This window comes from Schistocerca gregaria, chromosome X (assembly GCF_023897955.1).
Source record: "Schistocerca gregaria isolate iqSchGreg1 chromosome X, iqSchGreg1.2, whole genome shotgun sequence".
Lineage (NCBI taxonomy): Eukaryota > Metazoa > Arthropoda > Insecta > Orthoptera > Acrididae > Schistocerca > Schistocerca gregaria.
The window spans coordinates 532,054,782-532,078,922 of NC_064931.1; the positions used below are offsets into that span (position 1 = coordinate 532,054,782).

A 24,141-nucleotide genomic window follows, 5' to 3' on the forward strand; every position below is an offset into this window, starting at 1 on the left:
CAGACTGCCAAGCCCGGACAGCTATTGCCCGGTCAGGCCAGAGAAGGCAACGGGTGTCTTGCCAACCCCTCAATGGGCCAACAAGGCTGAGGTGTCCTTCCTTAGAGGAGTGATATAAACCCCCTCCGTAAAACCAGGTCAGCTGCTGAGGCATCATCCCCTTACACCAGGGATAGTAAGTCAGGAGGATTAAGAGTCTGCTGTAGCATAGCTTGGTTAGGTACAGTCCAGGAAAATGTAAACCATAATGATGGTGGGGCGAATCCTCATGACAGAGGAGATGACCATGAGTAACTAGCATTTTTTTAAGGAAGGTATGTTTCATGACTTCATTATGTATAGGGGACTGACAGAGAGGCTAAACTGAAGAGAGATCTGCAGGGTGATTTTTTTCAATCATGTACAAACTGTAGGAATTGATCGATGAAAAGATGGGACAGATAAGGTCTAATGAGCTTATGTCTGGAAATTAATGGTTTCCATGCTAGAGACCATTTATTCAATCATACATTGTTACAGAGACTTTGGTCTAATACGTGTTGTACCACACAGTCACAGTTCAGAGTGTGTTGAAAATGGTTCCCATGTGCCTCAACACGTAAGTGTACATGCCGCAGCATTTCTGTCTCATGTGTTGAAATTGGCCAGGCTGCAACCAAACAGTGTCAAAGGCAGTATGAATATGCTGCTCCAGTGCCTTCATATCTGGAATGGGCTCCGCATACACGATACATTTGAGATGACCACATAACCAGAAATTACACGGGTTGAGAACTGGTGAATGAGCAGGCCATGCAACTGGACCCCGTCGTCCGATCCATCAATCAGGAAAGACATGACTGAAATGCATCTGGACATTAACAGTGAAGTGAGCTGGAGCACCATCATGTAAACAGCCACATCAACCTTCAAATCGTCAATGGCACTTCTTCCACCAGAGAAGGTAAGGTCACCCCCAAAAAACACCAATAGTTCCAGCCTGTTAGGCAATGTGGAAGGAAGACTGGTCCCAAAATGGGACCACCACTGATCACAGCCCACATACTCCACGTGCACCAAGCTGATGATTTGCTGTCACCATACCATGGGGGTTCTGCATACCATACCTGCTTCCTGAGACGACCCTGTCTCAGACAAAAGGCGAAACACTATAGGTCTCCTGATACAACCTTGCTGCCTGCCAACTGTTGCCATTTGCCTTCTGTAAGTAAATACCACGTTGGCAAGCTCTCAATTTGAATGCGGAACCATTGTGTGCAACATTATCATATCCACTACAAGGTGAGTCAGCAAAAGAAGTGAATCGGACACAACATTACCAATTATAATGGCAGGAGAGGGCGCTAGGGCATGACATATGAGGAACTATAAGACTCTAGCAGAAAACCATGCATATTGTAACTGCAGTTGCATGGTACAGCACATATTAGATTGCAGTCTCTGTAACAGAGTATGACTGAAGAAATGGTCTCTAGCATGGAAACCACGCATTTCTGGATATAAGTTCATTAGACCTTTTTCGTTCCATATCCTGTCATTAATCAATCCCTGAAGTTTTACACTGTATACTGGACAGTCAAATGAGAAGAGACTGATGAAAAAGTAAGTAAACTGCTCATTATTTCAAAAGTAACTGCCATAACTGTTAATACATTTATCCCACTGAGAGGCAACACAGTCATGAATTCATGGAAAAATGTCTGCAACCGCCTACTCATTGCCAAGGTTGTTTCAACTACACTGGAGAAGTTTCACTGGAAATCCCTAGCACATTCTCCATACAGACCAGAATTTCCCCCATACATTTCCCATATTTTTTGAGCCCCTGAAGAAAGACATTTGTCGTCACTGATTTGCTTCGGGCAAAGAGGCGCATGACTGAGTACAATACAATAAGGCAACCACAGATATTTTTTCACAAAGGCACCGACTATCCAATCTCCCAGTCAGGTAAACATATCAACTGTATGGCAATTACTTTTGAAATAATAAACAAGTCACTTACTTTTTTCTGTCTCGTTTTCATCTGACTACAGTGTATAAAATAGTACCAGATTTGGTTTCTTCTTATAGGGATTTAGTGGCTAGGGTGTTTCAATATTTAGCAGTTAATCACAGTTTGAAATTTAAAAATTATAAAACGGAAGCCCCTACAAATATGATAGATTAATACTGGGGGTAGGGGGTTACATTTAAATTTGTGGCATGGGGGAATAAGAAGCACTCTTCCACCTTGCAGTTGTATCTAAATGAGTACGCCTGGAGGAAGAGCTTTGCCAGTATTTTTTGCCCATTTTGAAGTTTATCAAAGGTTATCAGTAAGACATTGAGGCCAAAAGTTGTTTGTTCAGTTTTTGGATGGAGGGCAGGGGCAGAAAATTGGAAACGGGTGTGCGAAGGGTGAAAATCGGTGTTTGTTTATTTTGTTTATGTTACTTTAAGATTTAGGTGTCGGGAATGCTACATGGGTTTTCTTTCTGTGGGGAGAGGAAAAGGTTTGAGGCAGGGAGGGGCAATATGTTTCTATTAATTTGTTGTTCTTGCTTATTTTGAAGAATTGCATGTGTAATGTATTCACCCACGTCACCAATCCAAAATAGCTGACTGAGAAAAGCCCCTGTCCACACTGCACTTTTCGGGGCTGTACCCTGTGGAAGCATGCGCCAGGTGCTGAGAGACACCCCAGGATGTTTCAACCAGCTGCTATTTTACATCACAAGACAGAACATTCTTGGTGCCCTGTGGGTTCAACTCTTGCTGTGGGGAGTGCAGTAGGGATTCCTTATGTGAACACTCAGTGTCGAATTGGAAATAGGAAGATAGTTCCAGATGGAGCGGTGGACGCCACACAAGGACGGGTCTGCAAGACACAGTGCACCAATGTTAAATGGATGACATGCAGTGCACCAGGTGAAGGGATGCTTCCTATAAAAGCCTTTTTAGCAGCTGCATTTGAGTAGTGTGGGACCAATTGCTGACCCAAAGACACACTGTCAAGACAGAGTGAAGTAAGATATTAGCAGGTGCAGAGGCAGACGTGACAAACAAATCAACAGGATGCAGGACATACATTCTGAATTGGTAGCTTGAAGTCTGCCCAGCCTAAACATCACCCAGTAAAATGCACCTACAACTCTCTCGTCCAAGTTCAAATGGTTCAAATGGCTCTAAGCACTATGGGACTTTACATCTGAGGTCATACTTAGAACTACTTAAACCTAACTAACCTAAGGACAGCACACACATCTATGCCTGAGGCAGGATTCGAACCTGCAACCGTAGCAGCAGCGCTGTTCTGCACAAGTGCCTAGAACTGCTCGGCCACAGCCGGCTCATTCAAGTTCACCTGCCACTTCTGCATCTACATGACCACTCTGCAATTCACACTCAAGTGTCTTGCGAAGAGTTCGTCGAACCACCTTCAGACTATTTTCTCTACTATTTCTCTCTTAGCAACCACAATTGAAAACCCTGGTAATGACCCTGAGAATCTTCTTACTGACAACGAGCAACTTGTTATTTTATCATACTAATAGTAATAATCCATAAAAAGTACTTTTGTTTCTAAAAATATATATTTGTGACTAATCTTACAGTTCTGCAGCTGCTGCCACCAATCCTTTTATTTAATACACAAATGCCACATTCAAGTGCAATTTAAGATACTGCAATTGTGTCAAAGTCTAACAATTTGACCACAACAAAAGGTTTAATTTTTTGAGATATATATATTTTTGTTCTTTATCTGCTCCAGTCTAGATTAATGTGATGGTTGGCTTTCATTTTTAAGTATGCTTTTATGTTTCTTTTTGTTTATTGTAAGACTTATGGTATATATGTCTATGTGCCTGATTTTGTTTCAGTTGTGAACTAAAACTGATGTCAATAGATTTTTTTTATTAACGTGTTGATTTTGTTGTTAGTTGTAATGAATAATTATTAATTATGGTTGATGGGTATTGTGAAGTTTGTTCTAGCTATAGAGGTCAAGTGAAGTTCTGAACAGCAGTTTTGAAGCAATTTGTGGTTTCTTGGTATCAACAGTTTGTTCTAGCTACATGGTTTACACAAAGTTTTCAATACCAGTTTTTTGCATGTTTAGTTGTCTGTTGATATTGTGGAGTTCAGTTTACCTATGTAGGGTGTTCCAGGAGCAATATTCAATATTCTGAGAGATGACAGGAACACCTCCGAAGCACAGAAGTCTAGTAAACATGAGCTCTAAAACACGTACCTTAAGAGCCATGAATACTACTACATCTATGCTTCTGTGGAATACATCTCTTCTACTGCAAGCTCTTTGCTTTCCATATTTTGGGAGGAGGTAATACGGACTAAAACAAGAAATAATTATCTATTAAAAATGGTGAAAGCACTTATTCCATAGAAGAGGTGTGTTCAACAGCAGCAAATATGAACAAGTGCTCATTGCTCTTACGGTATCCATTTTAGAGCCCATGTTTGCTAGGCACTTTTGCTTCAAATTAACCTTCCTGTCATAATCCTGAATACTGGCCACTCCCCCTGGGACACCCTGTATAGGTTAATTGATGTAGGCGATAACAGTTTTGTGGGCTTCATGTAATGTTGGCTTAACGTATTTTTGTTTAAGTTTTTGTTTTGGTATGTTATTTTACTTTTTCTCCTTACCCAAAACTCCCTAATTTCCATAATTGCCCCATTCATTTCAAGTTGTTCATCAGGTTATTTTCATTACCTTTTGCATAATGGGACTGTTTTCATCTGTTTGCACCTCTAATTTGCAATGCATGTTTGGCACATTGCAGAAGGTCAAAATGGCAATGTGTGATACCTTTATGATGCCACAAATCGTAGCTCCTTCCAGTAACAGATGTTTTGGTGTTTTCACACTATTCATGTATGAGGAGAATACTTTGGGTGAAATTATCATTCCTCCCTTTCTCATTCCACTCACAAATCGTGCACATGAAAGATGGCTGTTGGTATGCCTCCAGATGTGGTATAGTTTTTATGTCTTCCCTGTCACGTTAATTTCGGGAGGTTCATGAGAGAGAAAGTAATATGTTGCCTCCTGCTTGTAAAATAAGTTCTCAGAATTTCAACTTTATTTCTCCAAGACGCACAACCTTTATCTTGCACTAGAGTTGGATTACCACCTCACTTCCATAGCTAAAACCTGAATCCATGATTAACCATTCCATTTCACTTAGAGAATTTACCATATCTTTTATTAAACTGAACCTGTAAGGTGACCAGATTGACAAGCAATGCTCAAGAAATCAGTGAAACAAGGGTTTCTGAAGTTACCTCTTTTACTGATGATTTACATTTCCTTTGGATGATTCTAATCTCAGTGTGGCATTTGCTTGTCCTGCAACCACTTATGTAGCTGATCTACTTTTAAGTTTCTCAGGTTGCATACTTGTAGTAATATATAAGCCTTACTGTTCCCAGCATTGTTAGTCAATCATGAAATTAACAATAATGGGCCTTTTCATCTACTTATACGTAACACATTAAATTTGTTCATTTTAAGTGTCAACTGCATCTCTGCACCAAGTATCAATCCTCTTGTTACATGGGGCCCTGTGGATCTGGTGGACAAACAAAAGACCAAGTTTCACAAGATCCATGTTTGGGGAAACCATGCAGATTCCAATATAGGTGCTTTTTATTTCCCAAAGACATCACCAACCCTACTTAGTTAGTTACATGTTCCACAGATCATTTTACTGACTTTTTTAAAAATGACATGGAACAAGTCAGTTTAGTGGATATGTATACACGATTAGTTTTAACATGAATGGACATGTTTTTCAGTCCTATTCATGCCACAACACTTAAGAACTGGGCTTTTCCCAGACTACCAGTTTTTAAATACAAATTCATTCCTGGGATAGGAGAAGTTGTCCAGAAGAGAGAATTTTCGGTTTGATTTAAAACTTCCTGAGCTACCTGTCACACACTTTGTGCTATTGTGCAAAAGTTCTAAAATTTTTGTTAATGCATATTAAATTCCTTTTAGATCCACTGACAGCTTTAATAATGGGCAATAAATGCCTTTCACAGTTCCTATATTATTCCTGAGTCTAGATACCACAACGACAACAACAATAGAATAAAGAGAACTAGGCTAACATAAAAATAATTTTGTATTTGCCATTTTGATAACAGTGCAGGTAACTGCACTGAGATAGGACATAAACAATAACACACCCATCAAAATAATTAGGTGATCAGATGTTAAATAAGACATAACTCGCTCCAATATTATATATGGAGTACCTTCACAGAAAATACCTTTCCCCAGCATTCATGATGCCACTATTCGTACAGTTTATTTTACTGAGTAATACTTCATATCCATGGATGTGACACACCTACACTCAAAACAAAGAAAGCAATTGCCATGAAAGGGCAAGTGTGGAGGGAATGTGAAGTGGGCAGGGTGCACATTGTCTGACCAAGGTAAATGTGAAAGTGAAGCACTAAGCATTAAGCAAAACCATAAGTATATACTCCAGAATGAAATTTTCACTCTGCAGCAGTGCACACACTGATATGACACTTTATAGCAGATTAAAAATGTGTGCTGGACTGAGACTCTAACTTGGGACCTTTGCCTTTTGCAGGCAAGTGCTCCAACTGAGCTACACAAGCACGACTCATGACCTGTCCTCACAGCCTTACTTCCGTCAGTACCTCGACTCCTACCTTCCAAACTTCACAGAAGCTCTTCTGCAGAACTCCTTTCTTCCAGGAGAAGAAAAGATTTGTAGAAGAAAGCTTCTGTGACATTTGGAAGGTGGGAGAAGTAGTACGGGTGGAAGTAAGGCTGTGAGGACGGGTCGTGAGTCACACTTGGGTAGCTCAGTTGGTAGAGCACTTGCCCACAAAAGGCAAAGGTCTCGAGATCGATTCTCAGTTTGGCACACAGTTTTAATCTGCTAGAAGGTACATATCAATGCTCACTCCACTGCAGAGTGAAAATTTCATTCTGGAAACATCCCCCAGGCTGTGGCAAAGCCATGTCTCCATAATATCCTTTCTTCCATGAGTGTTAGTTCTGTAAGTTTCACAGAAGAGCTTCTTTGAAGTTTGGAAGGTAGGAGTCAAGGTACTGGAGGAAGCAAGGCTGCGAGGACAGGTCGTGAGTTGTGCTTGGGTAGCTCAGTTGGTAGACCACTTGCCCACGAAAAGCATAGGTCCTGAGTTCATGTCTCGGTCCGGCACACAGTTTTAATCTGCCAGGAAGTTTCATGAGAATATATTGTTTTACAATGCACAGGCCACAGGCTCGCTTCATTCATGCAAATTAAGGCACTTCTCTGGTTACAAAGCTCTTATTTCTTAACACTGTTCAACTGGCTGCCTAACACGGTTTAAATTTTTACTTACAAAGTTAGGTCCACCTTGAAATAAGCCAAATATATGTGTACAGTCTGTTGGTCCCACAGTCAGCCTTACTGAATCCTCTGTAACAAGTAAAATTCAGACTGTTGTGAAAACTCTAAACAGTTCACAAGATGCTGTCAGTGGCAAGCTAGGGAAAAAAAAACCCTTGTGGGATGGATAGAAGATGATAATTAAGAACAATTCAGACAGATATTGTAACCATCTAAACACACCTTTGGTATGGTGAACTGAGGGAGGATGATGAACCTTCTGCTACTGAAGAAAATTATAACAAGTAAGGCATAGCGTAACAGGTGTCATCAAAGGTTTAAATAACACAATGTACAGTTCAAAGAAGACACAGCAACAGATAATGAATCTGGAGCCAGGTTATTAGTTGATACATTCAAAGAAACTGTAGGCACCCTAAGCTATACTTCAGATCAAATATTTGATGCTGATGAGCCATGTGTGTATTGAAAATGTATGTGAGCCATGTGTCTACTGAAAATGTATGCCTTCTTAAACATCCATTCAAGGGTCATTCCCACATAAAAGCCATATACTCATTGCAGCAGAGTTTGTATATGAGATTTTACTTTCACAGTCAATCCTGCCACTGATGAGATAGAATGGACTGGGTGGATGCATGTGACAGCTCTTGTACCACAGCCTTTCACACAGTTAAGTCATTAGAGAACAATCTGGAATCAGAAATGGCAAAAAGACAAACAAGGATATTATGTAGGTTGGATAGGTACCTGAATGTCACTTTGGGGGCATGGGAGGAATTTTGGTGAGACTAGTCCTCATTTCAGAACATGATAAAAGATAACTAAACCTGGGACACAGGACATTGTACAGCTGTTCTGGGTAACAAGTGTCTATCTTTGAGTTATTCAGAGTAATATGGGATGATACGGTGTTGGAAATCTGTTTGTGAGCTAGGTTTGTCTGTTAAGTTTTCATGAATTGCCATTCGATCTGGTGACGGGCCTCACAGTTATTAAAAAGAAACTCAACTCATGAACACTTCTAAATAGAAGCTCCCACAAACCGTTAATTAGTGAGTTAGTTTCATGCTCTATGGATCATTTGCATAAATCATAATAATGTGGAATGAGTAACAATTGTGAAAACAAAATAAACTGCCTCAGTCAATTAGACAGCCTGCTGTCCATGCTTTCAAAGATTCTTTCATCATCAAATCTGAGGAAGCACAAAGTTGTAGGATTAGAACCAGAATTATGCCATCACTCATGTATACATGGGGTTTCTAAGTCTTTGCATCAAATGTCTAGGGGTGAACAACAACTCTTAAGAGAGAAAAATGTTTGCTAATGCTTCCCAGCAATGCTGAACATCTTTTTATTATTAGTTATGCCTCTGAGAGGTAGCAGGCAGAGGAACTCTGTTGCATGTGTATTAAATGTGTATTGCCTGTAATACCAGTCATCTGTTGCATGCAAAATGGGGTAGGCTGAGCAATATTAAATTTCAATGAAATTCTTCTGGATATATGACCGCATTGTCAATAGGTAAAATTTTCCAATGTCTCAGTCACTATTGCAAACGGCCTTTCTAAGGGTGTTTTTGATAACTTGCTAGTTGGCTTTGAGAAACTCTTGTCGAAAAATCATTCTGTCAGTTTAATGGGGTTGGTAGTATTCAGATGCAGCACACTTTATTAGTGGACCCTTCTAGTTCAGTCAGATCTTGTCATCCCAGGGCCAGAAAATTCAATTATTCTTATCAGCTATCACTGTACTTTTCCTTTCCTCCTCCACACCTGTTGAAGCTAACTTATTCCCTGCTTCTTTGTGGCAGAACATTTAAAGAAATAAACATACACGAAACTGAACACAATGAAGGCAGTGTCTTGTTTACAAATTGACCATTGCAGGTTTATACTATAAATGTAATCAACCTGCCTCTTCTTGCATTAAAAACTCCACACATGAACCTAAAGCACGAGTTCAAAGTTGCAACCTCCCACCTCACTACAGGCATTGTAGCATTGATGTATTGCCCAGCAGACACACTCAAGGATGCCAGAAGCAGTTTGAATACCTTAGATGTGATCTGACAAGAAGAAATCGACTGGTGTGATTTCAGGTGACCATGATGCACAGGACCACCTCTCCCATTCCAATTCACACCAAACATTTCAGTGAGATGCTGACACACATGACAATTAAAATGTGTTGGTTTGCAATCTTGTTAAAACCATACTTTCATTCACACATTCAGCAGGACAATATCTAGCAGCTAGGGTATGTTACTTACCAGAAGGTTATGATATATCTGGCTGTCTAGACAAGCTGGAAGAGCAATGGGTGCAATAATACATTTTGTCGATGAAGTCATCCTGCAGAGTTCGTGAAAACTTTGTTTGGTGATGTATGGCCACAACTGCAAGGGTGTTTTCTTCTGCCCAAATGTGACTGTTGTGAGTACTTACTTACATGTCTCACAAAACAGGCTATGTCAGTAAACAACACATATTATGCAAATTCTTATTCAGCAATACATTGTTAAATAAATCACTGAATACCACACACACGACTCAAAATCATTTGGTCAGAGAGCCTATACCTATTGCAAATGGAGTGAATGTAACCAGTGCTGATGGAAAACTCTCCACCCGCCGGTGCAAGTGATGCCCTCATCTCTTGTGATTGCTCATACGCTTATACGAGGGTTGGAACGTAAATAGTGGCAACTATTTATTCCCGTATCATTTAGCTACAATATAGCAGGTCAGCAACTGGAAGCAGTTAATGCCATAAATTATCTGGGAGAACACATTAGGAGTGATTTAAAATGGAATGATCATATAAAGTTGATCGTCGGTAAAGCAGATGCCAGACAGATTCATTGGAAGAGTCCTAAGGAAATGCAATCCGACAACAAAGGAAGTAGGTTACAGTACGCTTGTTCACCCACTGCTTGAATACTGCTCAGCAGTGTGGGATCCGTACCAGATAGTGTTGATAGAAGAGAGAGAGAAGATCCAACGGAGAGCAGCGCGCTTCGTTACAGGATCATTTAGTAATCACGAAAGTGTTACGGAGATGATAGATAAACTCCAGTGGAAGACTCTGCAGGAGAGACGCTCCATAGCTTGGTACGGGCTTTTGTTACAGTTTCGAGAACATACCTTCACTGAAGAGTCAAGCAGTATATTGCACCCTCCTACGTATATCTCGTGAAGTGACCATGAGGATAAAATCAGAGAGATTAGAGCCCACACAGAGGCATACCGACAATCCTCCTTTCCACGATTAGGGTTGGAACTTAAATAGAGACAACTATTTATTCACAACCGATACAAAAGTTACACGTTTGCACCTGTTACTGTCCTTAAAAGTAGTCACCAGCATTGCATAGAACCCAGTGCTAACAATGGGGAAGTCGTAGTATACTGTTAGCAGAGCCTGTTCTGTTGATGGTGCTAATGGAGCGGTCTACTGTCAATTGAATCTCTGGAACAGTTTTGAACTGAATTCCACGAAGTGGTACCATCATCTCCAGAATCAAATAAAAGTCACAAGGACTTAAGTTCGGCGGGTATGGTGGATGGTTACAGTACTTCCCAGTTCTATCAACCGAACAGAGCAGCCACAGCTTGTGCTATATGTGCCCGCACATTGTCGTGCAAAATGATGGGTGGGTTGCACAAAAAGTGTCGCCGATTCTTTCGCAAAGCTGATCACAGGTGATACTCCAAAAACGAACAGTAATATGACTTAAGTTCTTGTGACTTTGATTTGATTCAGAAGATTAAGGATCCACTTTGTGGCATTCGCTTCAGAAGCGTTCCAGAGATTCGACAGGCAGTAGACTGCAGTCTCTGCTAACAGTATACTATGCATTCCACATCCCTGGCAACAGTTTCTACCCAACACTGGTGACTACTTTGAAGGACAGTAATAGGTGCAAACATGTAACTCTTTTGTATCGGTTCTACATCTACATCCATAATCCGCAATCCACCTGACGGTGTGTGGCGGAGGGTACCTTGAGTACCTCTATCCGTTCTCCCTTCTATTCCAGTCTCGTATTGAGATTGATTCACCACACCTGCGTCCAGAACTTCCTCTTCAAATTGCAGAGTACTACCATCCTGTGTTCATGCTCCCACGCAATGGATGTAGCCTCTGGAACAATGTGTGATATGCTGTTGTCTGTTGGGAAAGCATCCCTGAGACCGTGCTGCTAAGCACCTACAGCTTCTAGCTCCATCAAACAGCAAATGCATATCCGCCTGTTCTACCAAAGAATAAGTGACTGTTCTTGTGTGTGATGTGCAGTGACTTCCAACACACAACTGTTTCCACGTAGGCAGTGACAATGATGTAGCTGTGTGGTAGGACAGCAAATAAGGAACTGTACAGAACAAACCATCAAATGTACAATCTGTTCTGGAGATACTGCCACTCACAGCCGGCGCAGGGCTCTGTCACAGGCTGTCAAAGGAAGTGGATGAGTTGATTACATGCAATATGCATTGCTATGCACACCGCAAGGTGCCATCTCTTAGGGGCATAACCAATTATAAAAATTCACCCTGCATCACTGAGGAATGTCAGCAAACATTTTTATTTTATAAATGTTGTTCCCCATTCCATGACCTATCACCCCCTGATGTTTGATGCAAAGACTATGAAACACACTATATGATGGGTGGAAAAGCAATGTTCACACTCCAAATTCTTGATTAGATGGGGAAAAAAGCAAGTGGTTCGTCCTATATGTAGGGTCCAAAGCACTGGTATTATTTAAATTCCCACATTGCATATTAGTGCATTTTTTCGTGACCTCTGAGGAGGTGAATGATGAGCCAATTGATTTCCTGTCTCGTATCAATTCAAAATTGCCATCTAAGTAATGGCAAATGGCCTTCTCCCTATTTTTATGGGGTCACACATTTACTAAAGAGGCACTATTCCTCATGCAGAAAGTTGACTTTACTTCCATTTTGATCAACAATACATAGCCATAATGAAACAAATTGATCCGAGTCTTTGACAGACCCTGAAAAATGGCAAAACACTGAAAATATTTTTTCATGAATTAAGAAAGAGCCAACAGCAGTCCAATGCTCAATGTGGTGAAAGCTAGCTACCTTGCTTAATGGAAACAATATTCCACACAGTTATTCACAAGACAGTTTCATTTACCATCATAATTAGATTTCAAACTAATTATAACAGAGTTAAAATGGAAATTACTATCGCACTTAGCTCCTAGGAGAAACAAGTTGTTTTGTCAGTGATGATTTGAGGAAACTATTACTGAGGGCAATATGAAACCCATTTTACAACAGGGCTGAAAAGACAAACACAATTTCACAAATATTGCATTTGAATTTTATATTGAAATCAAAAATTTATGACTTCAACAAATCTGAAATTGAAAAAACAGACACTCTTAAATTAATACGATGTAAACTTTGGCAATTCATACTTATTACAAGAAGTAGAAGAAAAATTAATACCCAACCCCAAAGAAGTAACACATACAAAAAAGACAGGAGTCTATGGAAATAAATGACAAAGAATTGCTTTAACGCAGTAATCATGGGGAAATAACACAAAAAAACTCACAGTTGTGTGCCATGACTGAGTAACTCGCCGGGGCATAGTAGTCATGCCCTCCCAATGAGCTTCAATGAATGGTATAATGTCTTTGTCTTTGGAGAATGTAGTACGACAAGTGCCATCTTTCACACTGGCTTGTTGTAGATTTCCTATTGCTGTTATACACATCTGTGGAAAAGCTGCAACACAAAATTATAGAAAAACTTTAAACAAAATTATGTTCCTGATGATCATTGCATTTCTATACCACCCACTTTTTTTGTTAGGTTTTATTCATACCACAGTATTAAAATCTGACAAAAACATGGGACACAGTAACAACAGCCACTCTCCAGGATGATTTACTAAAGCCTACAGATTATCTGAATAAGGCTAGTAATAAGAGGATCCAATCAATGATTCCCTGATTGCAAGTCTTTTGACTCCTCTATGCAACACACTACTTGGCAGTATTATAAAAGGATATTACATGTCCTGGAATATTTTATAATTTCATGACCATACAAACATTTAGTCACACAGAAGGGAAGAACCAGTGAGCAATTGACTTGACCAAGTCTTTTTCTGGCAGCATGCAAATAGTTTGAGAAAGAACTCACAGTTATGAAATGAAATAAAACAATGAACAGAAAGCTGGAAAGGGTGGTCTCTTTATTAGAAGCACCACAAAACACCGAGAGAAAAATTTTAAATGTGACTTACATGTGGCAGCAGTTCTATGGTCACCATACCATGTCAGGAAAAGAGGTTACAAAACAATGCTATTGCACATACATAAAGAATAATTCAAAATGTTTATCATCTATGGTGCCAAGACGACAAAAAAAGTAAAGCTCTTCACAACCCGGAGCTGGGTTTAGCCCCTACAAAGCTTTACTATACATATCGCCTATTGGAAATTGTATGCCCTGTCTTCTTCCATCACACCAGCCAATGCATAAGTGATGAAAAAAGATCCAGGATTAACTGAGGTCTTTCGATTTGTTGCCTGATAAAGACACCATGAAACATAAATAAATAATAAATGAAACATAAATAAATAATAAAATTGGATCTCACCATTGGAGTAAGTCAAGAGAACAGATGCACACTAGTGGCTGATCAACACTTGAATGTCAGCAAGTTAAAGCGGAAATGCCTTGTTTTACAAATGTTGTTTTGGGCGTGTTTAGGTATTGGTCTTGAATTGTCAAGCTATAGTAATGACAACAACAATGACAATGATCTAATGCCTCTTCAATTGAAAACACAATGTGTAGGTCTTATTGAAACACGTCACCACAAAAAATTATATTTTATCAATAAATTGATTGGCTTACTGAGACCTTGCCTCAAACTCACCTTTGAGATTTAGTACTTTTAAGACAAAAACTCTACAATAAAGATAATCAAATACCAGGTGATCAAAAATCAGTATAAATTTGAAAACTGAATAAATCACAGAATAATGTAGATAGAGAGGTACAAATTGACACACATGCTTGGAATGACATGGGGTTTTATTACAACCAAAAAAATACAAAAGTTCAAAAATGTCCGAGAGATGGCACTTCATCTGATCAGAATAGCAATAATTAGCATAACAATGTAAGACAAAGCAAAGATGATGTTCTTTACAGGAAATGTTCAATATGTCCACCATCATTCCTCAACAATAGCTGTAGTCGAGGAATAATGTTGTGAACAGCACTGTAAATCATGTCCGGAGTTACGGTGAGGCATTGGCGTCAGATGTTGTCTTTCAGCATCCCTAGAGATGTCGGTTGATCACGATACACTTGCGACTTCAAGTAACCCCAAAGACAATAATCGCACGGGCAGAGGTCTGGGGACCTGGGAGGCCAAGCATGATGAAAGTGGTGGCTGAGCATACGATCATCACCAAACGATGCGCCAAGAGATCGTTCACACGTCTAGCAATGTGGGTTAGAGCGCCATCCTGCATAATCATCATACGTTCCATCAGGTGTTTATCAGCCAGGCTAGGGATGATGTGATTCTGCAATGTATTGGTGTACCTCTTACCCATCACGGTAGCAGTTACTGACGTTTTGCTGCCCAGTGCCATCTGTCGGACATTTTGTGAACTTTTTTTGTTCTAATAAAACACCATGTCATTCCAAGCATGTGTGTCAATTTTTACCTCTCTATCTACATTATTTCATGGTTTATTAAGTTTTCAAATTTATACTGACTTTTTGATCACCTGGTACAATGACACAACAGTCAAATACAATGACAACAGTCACTCTCCGAACTGGAATGGCCACAATTTCTACAGAAATAAAAACACACCACTGACCTGCATGCATACTTGTAATAAACAATACACTGATTTAGTTTATAACTTACAACTTACCTGCTTGGTTCTTCTTAAAACTTTCCAGGCCTGTAGGTGAGCAATTCTTGCATACAAAGTAGTAATTGACCATGAATGGCACAAGTTTACCAAGTTGATAACCAATGCACGATTCATGAAACCATCTCATGCAGCTTGCGCACAGAAGTTCGACAATATTCAAATTACGATCCTTTCCACTGCAAATAATTTTTAATAATTAATTGTTATAGTATTATATGCATGTCAATGATTTTAAAAATTATAAAAAACTTTGCAGTAAAAGTTATAAAACTTCAGTTTGCCAGTACTATTGTGTCATGCTTCCAGTCAAGTGTGAAAAAAGTGACACAAACACCAAACATTCTATGTAAAGGAAGTAGCAATATTTTGCCTCTATCAAAAACATTAACTTATATATAGATTGGCTCCATATACAACTACCATATGGCTCTATCACATATTCCGTGAAATACAAATGCAGTCATCAAAAGTGCACTCCACACACGATTTACAGAAAATTTTCCCACTGTCAATCTTAGGATATTACACTGTTTAACTTGGGTAACTTCTTCCAGCCAGCTGTTGTGGTTTCCACACACAAATTGGTTCGATCCAACTCTATCTTGTGCAAGCCTCTATATCTCCGCATTACTACAGCTACCTCACCCACTTGAACTTGCTTTCTGTTGACAAACCTTGGTCTTCCTGTAGCTCCTCCTTTAACCCCTACCCCCCAAATGAATTGACTATTACTTGAAGTCTCAGAATGTGTTGTATCAAGCAACACCTCCTTTTAGTCTAGTTGTGTCATACATTTCTTTTTTCTCCAATTTCATTCAGTATCTCCTCATTAACTACTTGATCTATTCATGTAATTTTAAGCATTCTCCTCCAGCACCAAATTTGAAAAGTTTCTATTCTCTCCTTGTCTGAACTATTCATTGTCGGAGCTCACTTCTGAACAAGGCTACAATACATCTACCTTAACCCATTTCTGCCTAGCGTAACATATATGTCACGGAACAGCCTGTCATTGTTTTCTCTCGTTGGCAACAATGCCTGTGTTTGGAGTGTTGTATGGCTTTCAGATAAGGAGGCTTTGTTGTTCATGTTTAGGTAGGTTTCAGTCAGTTGCAAACATTAAGTGGTCAGTGACTGGTGCTTCAAGTATGGAAGACTTTTCTGAGTGAGATTATGTCTTGGAATAAGAGTTAAGCATCATTTTTTTACCGCAAATTATAATACAAGTTGTTTAAATTATGGTTGATTATAATGTTAAAGTACTGAAATTTATGTTAATGGTTATCTACAAAATGCAATTCTTATTTTTGTGGCTCCAAATACAGTTTTAATTTTGTGTTGCATATATGTCACGCTAGGCAAAACAGTGAAAATAACGATTCTCTCTCTTTAGAGGTCTATCTCTCCATGAGAGGCTATTTTGAAGGGGAGGAAGAAGATGCAACAGATATATTTATTAAGCCTCCTGAAGCTAAAGTGGATTCGGATGAAGATTCTGGGGAAGAAGATGGGGGAAGAAATGTCGGTAATCTTGGACCAAGACAACTCCAGGCTGGTGCAGAAGTGGTTTTAGCAAGTAAAAACAGGTTAGGTAGTGAACCTGAGATTAATTTCTGTCCTAATGATAAACCAGATGAACAGGAAAAGTCACAGATCTTAAAAACTGCAATCAGAGATTAGAAAAAAGACGATCTGCGTAGTGTTAGTTCTGTATTTCCTGAGAGTGATTACGGTAAATACAGAAACTTGTCTCCAGTTCAGTGCTTCGAATTATTTTGCAACGACGAAGTAATTGAATTTCTTTTCACTGAATCGACGAAGTACGCTTTCTTCAAGAACTGCTCAGATCAAAACACAACATATGAAGAGATAAAAGGTTTTCTAGAAATTCTAATTCTTTCTGGCTAAAATCCTTTACATAGCAGAAGAAATTACTGGGATTCTGGATTGGACATAAGAAATGAAATGGTCCACAGCACGATGAGAAGGGACAGGTTTGAAACAATTATGAGGTTCATTCACTTGTGTGACGCAAAAATAGATGCTAATGACAGAATGTGGAAACTTCATCCATTAATAAATAAGCTAAGAAAAAAGTTTGCTCTCCACTTTCAGAATGAACAACATTTGTCTTACGATGAGAGCATGATAAAGTATTTAGGCAGACATGGATGTAAACAGTTTCTGAAAAGTAAGCCCATTAGATATGGGTGCAAAGCATGGTTCTAAACACAACCATGGGTTATCTAGTGGACTTTCAAATACACCAAGGAGCTGATCCTCAGAGGAATGAAAAATATGCTCCTTTGATTCAAATGATCGATTCTCTTCCTGAAAAGAACAAACATCTTAGAGAGGAGATTTTTGATTACCGTTGACCGGTGCTCTAGACAAGAGAAGAAAGAATACTTGTACCTCAACCTAAAGTAATTGAAGAATACAATAAAAATATGGAACTGACTGAATGGATGAAAATGTAGCATTATATAGACAGTGTCAGAGGAAAGAAATGGTGGTGGCCAATTTTTACATGGCTTCTAGATATCCCTATACATAATGGGTGGCTTCTTCATAGAAGGACTGGTATAAATATGCCTCAGCTGCCCAATGCTGCACTACCAAGAGGTCCTGGACGCCCTGCAGGTAATTCAAACCAAAGCAGTGTGCCGCATGATATTAGGTATGATGAAACAAATCATCTGGTAGCCATGGTGCCACAGAAAAAAAGAAGACAATGTGCGGCGGAAAACTGCATAGGAACTCCAAGAACAATGTGCTGCAAATGTGGTGTTGGTTTTAGCATAGAATGTTTTGTACAGTATCACAGAAAGTGAGTACTGTCACCTGAACTTGATGTAAATCGCATACAGTGTATTATTTTACTTGCTGTCATATTCTGCCTAACATGTATGTCCTGCCTAGCATAACATATGTTATGCCCTTTTTCATTTCAATTATTGATTATTTTTTTGTTTTGATTGGTGTATTGCTTTTCTTTGATGACAAAAACACAAATATCTAATTTGTAGAAATCTGAAGAAAATATAATTCAGGAAGATATGGATTAAAAAAGATTTCTTAACATTTCAATTTATATTCAGTATTAACAAATTTATATTTTCCATAAACACTTTTCATGCTATTCTTAGTCTTAATTTCACATCTCTAATTCATCCATTGTCAGTTATTTTGCTAACCAAACTGTGAAACTTGTATACTACTTTTAGTTTATTTTATGTTCTAATTTCCCCAGCATTAGCCGCTTTAATTAGACTACATTAAATTATGCTTTATTTCACTTCTGTTTATGTTCATCTTGATGTTTTTAAGCACTATCCATCCCATTCAGCTCCTCTTCCAAGTACATGAAATGTGTTCGCATTTGTGAATACAAGCGGCCATCAGCTCTATAACGGAATGACAATGAAAGTATGTGGCGGACCAGGACTGAAACCCACATTCCCAGCTTTATGCGAGTGGTCAATCACCTTATCGCTTTGGCTATCCATACACAACTCACAGCCAGATGCAACTTCCATATGTCATTGTTCCTGTGTCATAACCTGTACGTTTACATACATTATGTAATTCCGATAGAAGGGACAGCATTTTATTTGAAAGTCGCTGCCTGGTATCAGTGGATGGATATGATATTGCAGTGCTTACATTGTGATCCAATGTCCCTTTGAACATGCATGCAAACCTCCAAGTATAAATTTCTTCTCCCTGAATTTTAATTTGCCTTCAGAATTTCTTTTCGGTTTCCATTACTGTTACATAATGTATGGATTGAACAATGGGGATAGGCTACAATCCTATCTCATTCCCTTCTCATCTCAGTCTTTACAATTCTCTTAACAATTCTTACAATTGCTGTCTTGTTTATGCACTAGTTGTACATATTTCACTATCTGAATTTCATCCCTGCTACCCACAGAATTTTGAATGTTATAATCACAAGTCTGCTTCTCTTTACCCAACACTCTTTGTATGGTGCAGCGTGTTCGTACAATTCTCTGGAAACAGAACTGGTCTTTCCAGGTCACCTACATTTTTTTTCCACTTGCCTGTAAATAATGCATGTCAGCATTTTGTTGCCATGAATTATTAAACTGATAGTTTGATCATATTCATACCTGCCTTCTTTGGAAGAAGAATATTACACTATTCTTGATGCCTGAGGATATTTCGTGCATCTCATATCTTGCACCATGCTCAAATCATTTTTGTTTTTCTGGTAAAATTATCATCCTGATTAGTCTTGCCCAGAGATATAAATGAGAGACTATTTTACATCTGAACAGAGAGCACACCACCGACACAGGTATGCAGTCAGCTGATGTGAAGCCCATTTTTGACAACATGGTGGGTGCCTCCAGCTTGGCTTCAGTCTCCACACTATCAGGGCATAGCCAAGAAATTTCTGCCAATCTTCATGTGATCTCTAAGCCACACTGGTGGTACCACATGATGTGAGTGGCTCCACCCACCCAGGGGTGCATATAAGGCCAGCGTAAGTCAGCTAATGACACTTAGTCTTCCATTCTCACCGTCTCCATCTGCTTGAAGTTCTGAACACCATTATTGACATCACTGTGACCTGAACACTGCTTATCGATTACTCTTTGCACTAATAGGAGATTGCTGTGAATCTGACTCTGCCCAGACTGTCTTACAGACAACCCGCCAAAATTACAAGTGAGTAATACGCCTAAACTCTTCTTAGGATTTCTGACACACAGTACATACAATTTTGCTGTGTACTGTAGTAAGCAAATAATAAATGCTTCTTTAGATAAAACACACAGGAGAGCTGCAGATTCTTCCAGCTATCAGCTGGTTGCAGTACCAAAATAGTAATGCCACGTTGGCTAATGTTACAAGGCCAAATCAGTAAATTAGTCAATTGTTGCCTCTGAAAATGCTGTCCCCTGTCTTCAGGAAGCAAAAATTAGGATCAGATGCCCCTCTTGCACCTCTGTTATTGCCATCTATATCAAGGCACAAAAGACACCCTATTGCAAGCAAAGTCCGTGATTCATTAGTATAGTCCATTACAATGCGATTACAGGATGAGGTCCTTGATGTAATCACTGCATTTAATTAGTAATGCACTTCTTTCTAATTCGTATCAAGTACTAGAGTTTCTATTTGCAGTTATTCTATTTCATCTTTAAGACACATGATCAATTTCTGTGAATAATTTTGTACTTTGTCAATGAAAATCTGTGTACACAGAACGACAGAGTAATAATTCTGTAACAGTCAAATATTTTGGACAATGTACTCTGGACTACCAATGTTCCTTTCAAAAACTAATCTTTAACCAACTCAAGATTTTTTTTAAATTTATTATTGGTGACCGGTCTACAGCAACCCACCTTCAGACCAAAATGTCTTAAGGTTTTTTAACTGAAACAAGTTACAAATAATATATAAAAAAGTGACTTGGGGTGTCCCAAGTTTATTTTTGATAATCAGTTTCTGTAGTTCAGCACAAACTACACCTAAAATTTTAGTGTAACTTGTTTTGTACCTGTGATTGAAATTGAAAACATGGACCAATTTGATTCTGGTGATAAAGAATGTGTGGGATTACAGATGGGAATCCTCCACATCACTCACTACATACAACTCTGTAACTTTACCCCCCCCCCCCCCCACACACACACACACACACGTCCCTCACAACAATGACATACGACCTTTCACTCTTTCTGATGATGGGATTCTATATCAGAATCCAAACAGGTGCTGAGAATTAACGAGACACTAAGTAGTATTTATTGTCTTACTTCTGCTAATTAAACAACCTTAATAATTACACCACAGGTACTATCTTACAGCAGGTAACACTTTCCTTTCACAAGGAGAACACAGCAAGTGCCCTCACCCAATTTCCCAGGAACTATGCCCAGTGAAAGAGGAGTCAGTACAAGTGAACATATCTAAGGTTATCCATAGACACACTACCATCTCAAAAAAAAAAAGGATTGTCAAAGTTTTAAAGGTATTTTGAGGTACTTTATACACATCTAACTGCATGATATCCTCAGACGAAATGGTGGCTCAATGGCTAGTGTCATAGTTTCTCAATTTTGCGCCTTTTGTTCGAAACCCAATTATGGTATTTTTATTGTTTTCATGTATCTACCCATATCTATAGAAGGTTACTACACAAACATTTCTCGTCAGATTAGGGGATACAAGGAAGTTATATATTAATTTTAAACCTATAACTAGATTTCACAAAAGTGTCACACATTTATTACATATTATTTGTGTGTGAGGGGTTACACTATTTTTAAATTCATATTCCGATATTTCATTCTCATATCAATTCTTATGTCTCAATCATATGTTTATTCTTCAGGAAGATTTGGTGCATTCCCTTGGGTGATACCAATCATAGGAACATACGAAACACAGATATTCCAAACATCACACGAATACCGGTTTGCCATATTGACATTTCTTCATGTGAATCTCACTTGGGAAAGAAACAACGTTAACACTGGTGAAGATCTTGCATTATGGCAATAATTTCACAGCAAGTCACACATACCATGTCACTTTTCCGAAAACTGGTGTTTGTAATTGATTATGAATCAAGATACACTACAGGAATTTCACCGAAAATCACTTTAAATACTTTTCTCTTTTTTGTTGAAATTCATTTGACTGACTTAAAAATTAGCAGACTAATAAGGACTATGCTATGTAAATACACACTGAAAAACAGTGTAGTAGTCTTGCTTCAGACATGGGTATACAAATGAAAACAAAAATAAAAGTAATAATTGGGTATTGAACACAGGGCGCAAAATTAAAGAGCCACGACACTAATCACTGAGCCACCATTTTGTCTGCAGATATCCCAAAGTAAACAGCATTTAAAGTATGTGGAAAATACTCCAAAAACTTTGGCCGTCATTTTTCAGAAACAATTGGGTATTTAAGGTAAGTCTACATACATGTTCGCTTATTTTGACCCCTCTTCCACAGAGCGAAGTTGCTGGGAAATCCTGTTATGGTTGTGTTCTCGTTGTTAGTAATGGAAATAATTAGGCATAAACCAGATCAAACAATGTAGTGTGTAACTAAACTACTAATTGTACATTAGCATAAAACTAACATAATACATAATGGTACAACAGGTGTCCTCACCAAACAAAATGAGATATTACAGCTGGCAGAAAACCTTAACAACATCTTTAGCAATCTTCCCCCTATACAAGCAGAGCAGATAAAGAGAAAGGGAAAGAGAAAGGATAACTAATATGCTTCTTGAGCATACTGTTCATCCACTTCCTACCCTCGCCATTTCTCTTCTCCCCGCCCATTCCCACTCATCTTCCCAATAGAGAAATAGTTGTTAATTAAATCTGCCAACATTTCATGGTATTTGATGAATACACCCATTCGATCAGAATTTACTCATTTCTCAAAAAATTTAATATTTTGATATACCAGTAGCAGTGCCCCTCTCTTTCAACAGCTTTTGTAGGATCGGTAGCTCCTGGCTTCTTATCATCATCTTTTGAAACAACCGCCACAGCTGTCTCCGTTCCCGAATCGCTAACTTTGCACCTTTTCTCTTCAGTGGCCAGGTTTTTGAAACTGTCCTCACTGTCACTGTTTAAAAACAAAACAAAGTAATGTTACGTATCTTAAAACCTAAAATGTAATACACAAGCTTGAGATGATGTAAACAACAAAATATACGCAATAATGTTTCATAAATCAACAGTCAATAAGATTGTGCATTATGAAGAGAAAGGAGGGAGGGGAGAGGGAGAAGGCTGTAATTATGTGTTTAGTTTCCAAACCAATCTTCTGTCCCAATATAAATACCAAATATCTGGAATGTCATTAGAGACTAAGGGGCACAGCTGTTTTCCAAGATATTTCAACAACAAAATAACCCAGTCTCAATATTCATCCAAAAATACCTAAATTTTATAATTATAATCTACCATCAACTAGTTCTCTGTCATGTAACCACTTCAATGTTTTTGATACACTAACATTTTAATTCTGTGTATACTGTTACACCCATTTTTGTTTTTTATTGCATACAGGCCCAGACTTCTAGCACTATACTGTGCAGTTTCTTGCATTCCATTCACCATCACCACCATTATTTCCAATGATAAAGAACAGTGGTGGCAACCTGACAACTTTAAGATAAGAACCACCAACAACTTTTTTTATTTTCCTGTCACAATCTGAAACCTATAAAATTTTAACATCGTAGCTGGGCAACTGTGTGCTGTCACAGCTGTTGTCATGAACGTGTAGTACAAAGCCATTAATCAACAAATGATACGACATAGTGAGTACACAGATAAAAACTGGTTCTCCCAGGTCCATTGTTGGCAGTGAATGTGATATGTGCAAGATTTTTGATGATAACTAATGAAAAACTTGATATTCTAACCCAACTTTTTTAGCTGCACATTCTTTGAGGACAGCCCAATTTCAGAAAATAAGTAAACAATTGTGCGAAAAATGTGACTAACAATTTTTTGGCTGCCCTCTCTAACAGTATTAATTATAAAAGATTATTCTCCACAAAAAGTACTAATTTTGCACAACTATGTTTACTTGCAACAATCTGAATCCTTCAGTATGTAGCAATTTTCAACTACTTCAAGGAGATTAAAACTGTGTGTCAGAGCAAGACTCAAGCTCAGGACCTTTGCCTTTCACAGGCAAGTTCTCTGCAAGTGCACTCCACTGCAGAGTGGAAACTTCATTTGGGATACTTCCACAAGGTCTACAATTAGCACGAGTGCC

General features: G+C 38.7%; 1 protein-coding gene across 2 annotated transcripts in view; it reads right to left on the reverse strand.

Moving 5' to 3' along the window:
- LOC126297652 (set1/Ash2 histone methyltransferase complex subunit ASH2) overlaps positions 1 to 24,141 on the reverse strand; it is a 154,079-nt gene that overhangs the window by 97,646 nt on the left and 32,292 nt on the right. For both annotated transcript variants that reach the window (XR_007552559.1, XM_049988735.1), the window contains exons 2-4: positions 22,813 to 22,977; positions 15,340 to 15,518; positions 12,987 to 13,159 (exon numbers count right to left, since the gene is read on the reverse strand). Coding sequence is in view for 1 of the 2 variants with exons in the window: in XM_049988735.1 (XP_049844692.1) it covers positions 12,987 to 13,159; positions 15,340 to 15,518; positions 22,813 to 22,977 (517 nt within the window). In the remaining variant the exon portion in view is untranslated. The remainder of the gene's footprint in view (positions 1 to 12,986; positions 13,160 to 15,339; positions 15,519 to 22,812; positions 22,978 to 24,141) is intronic.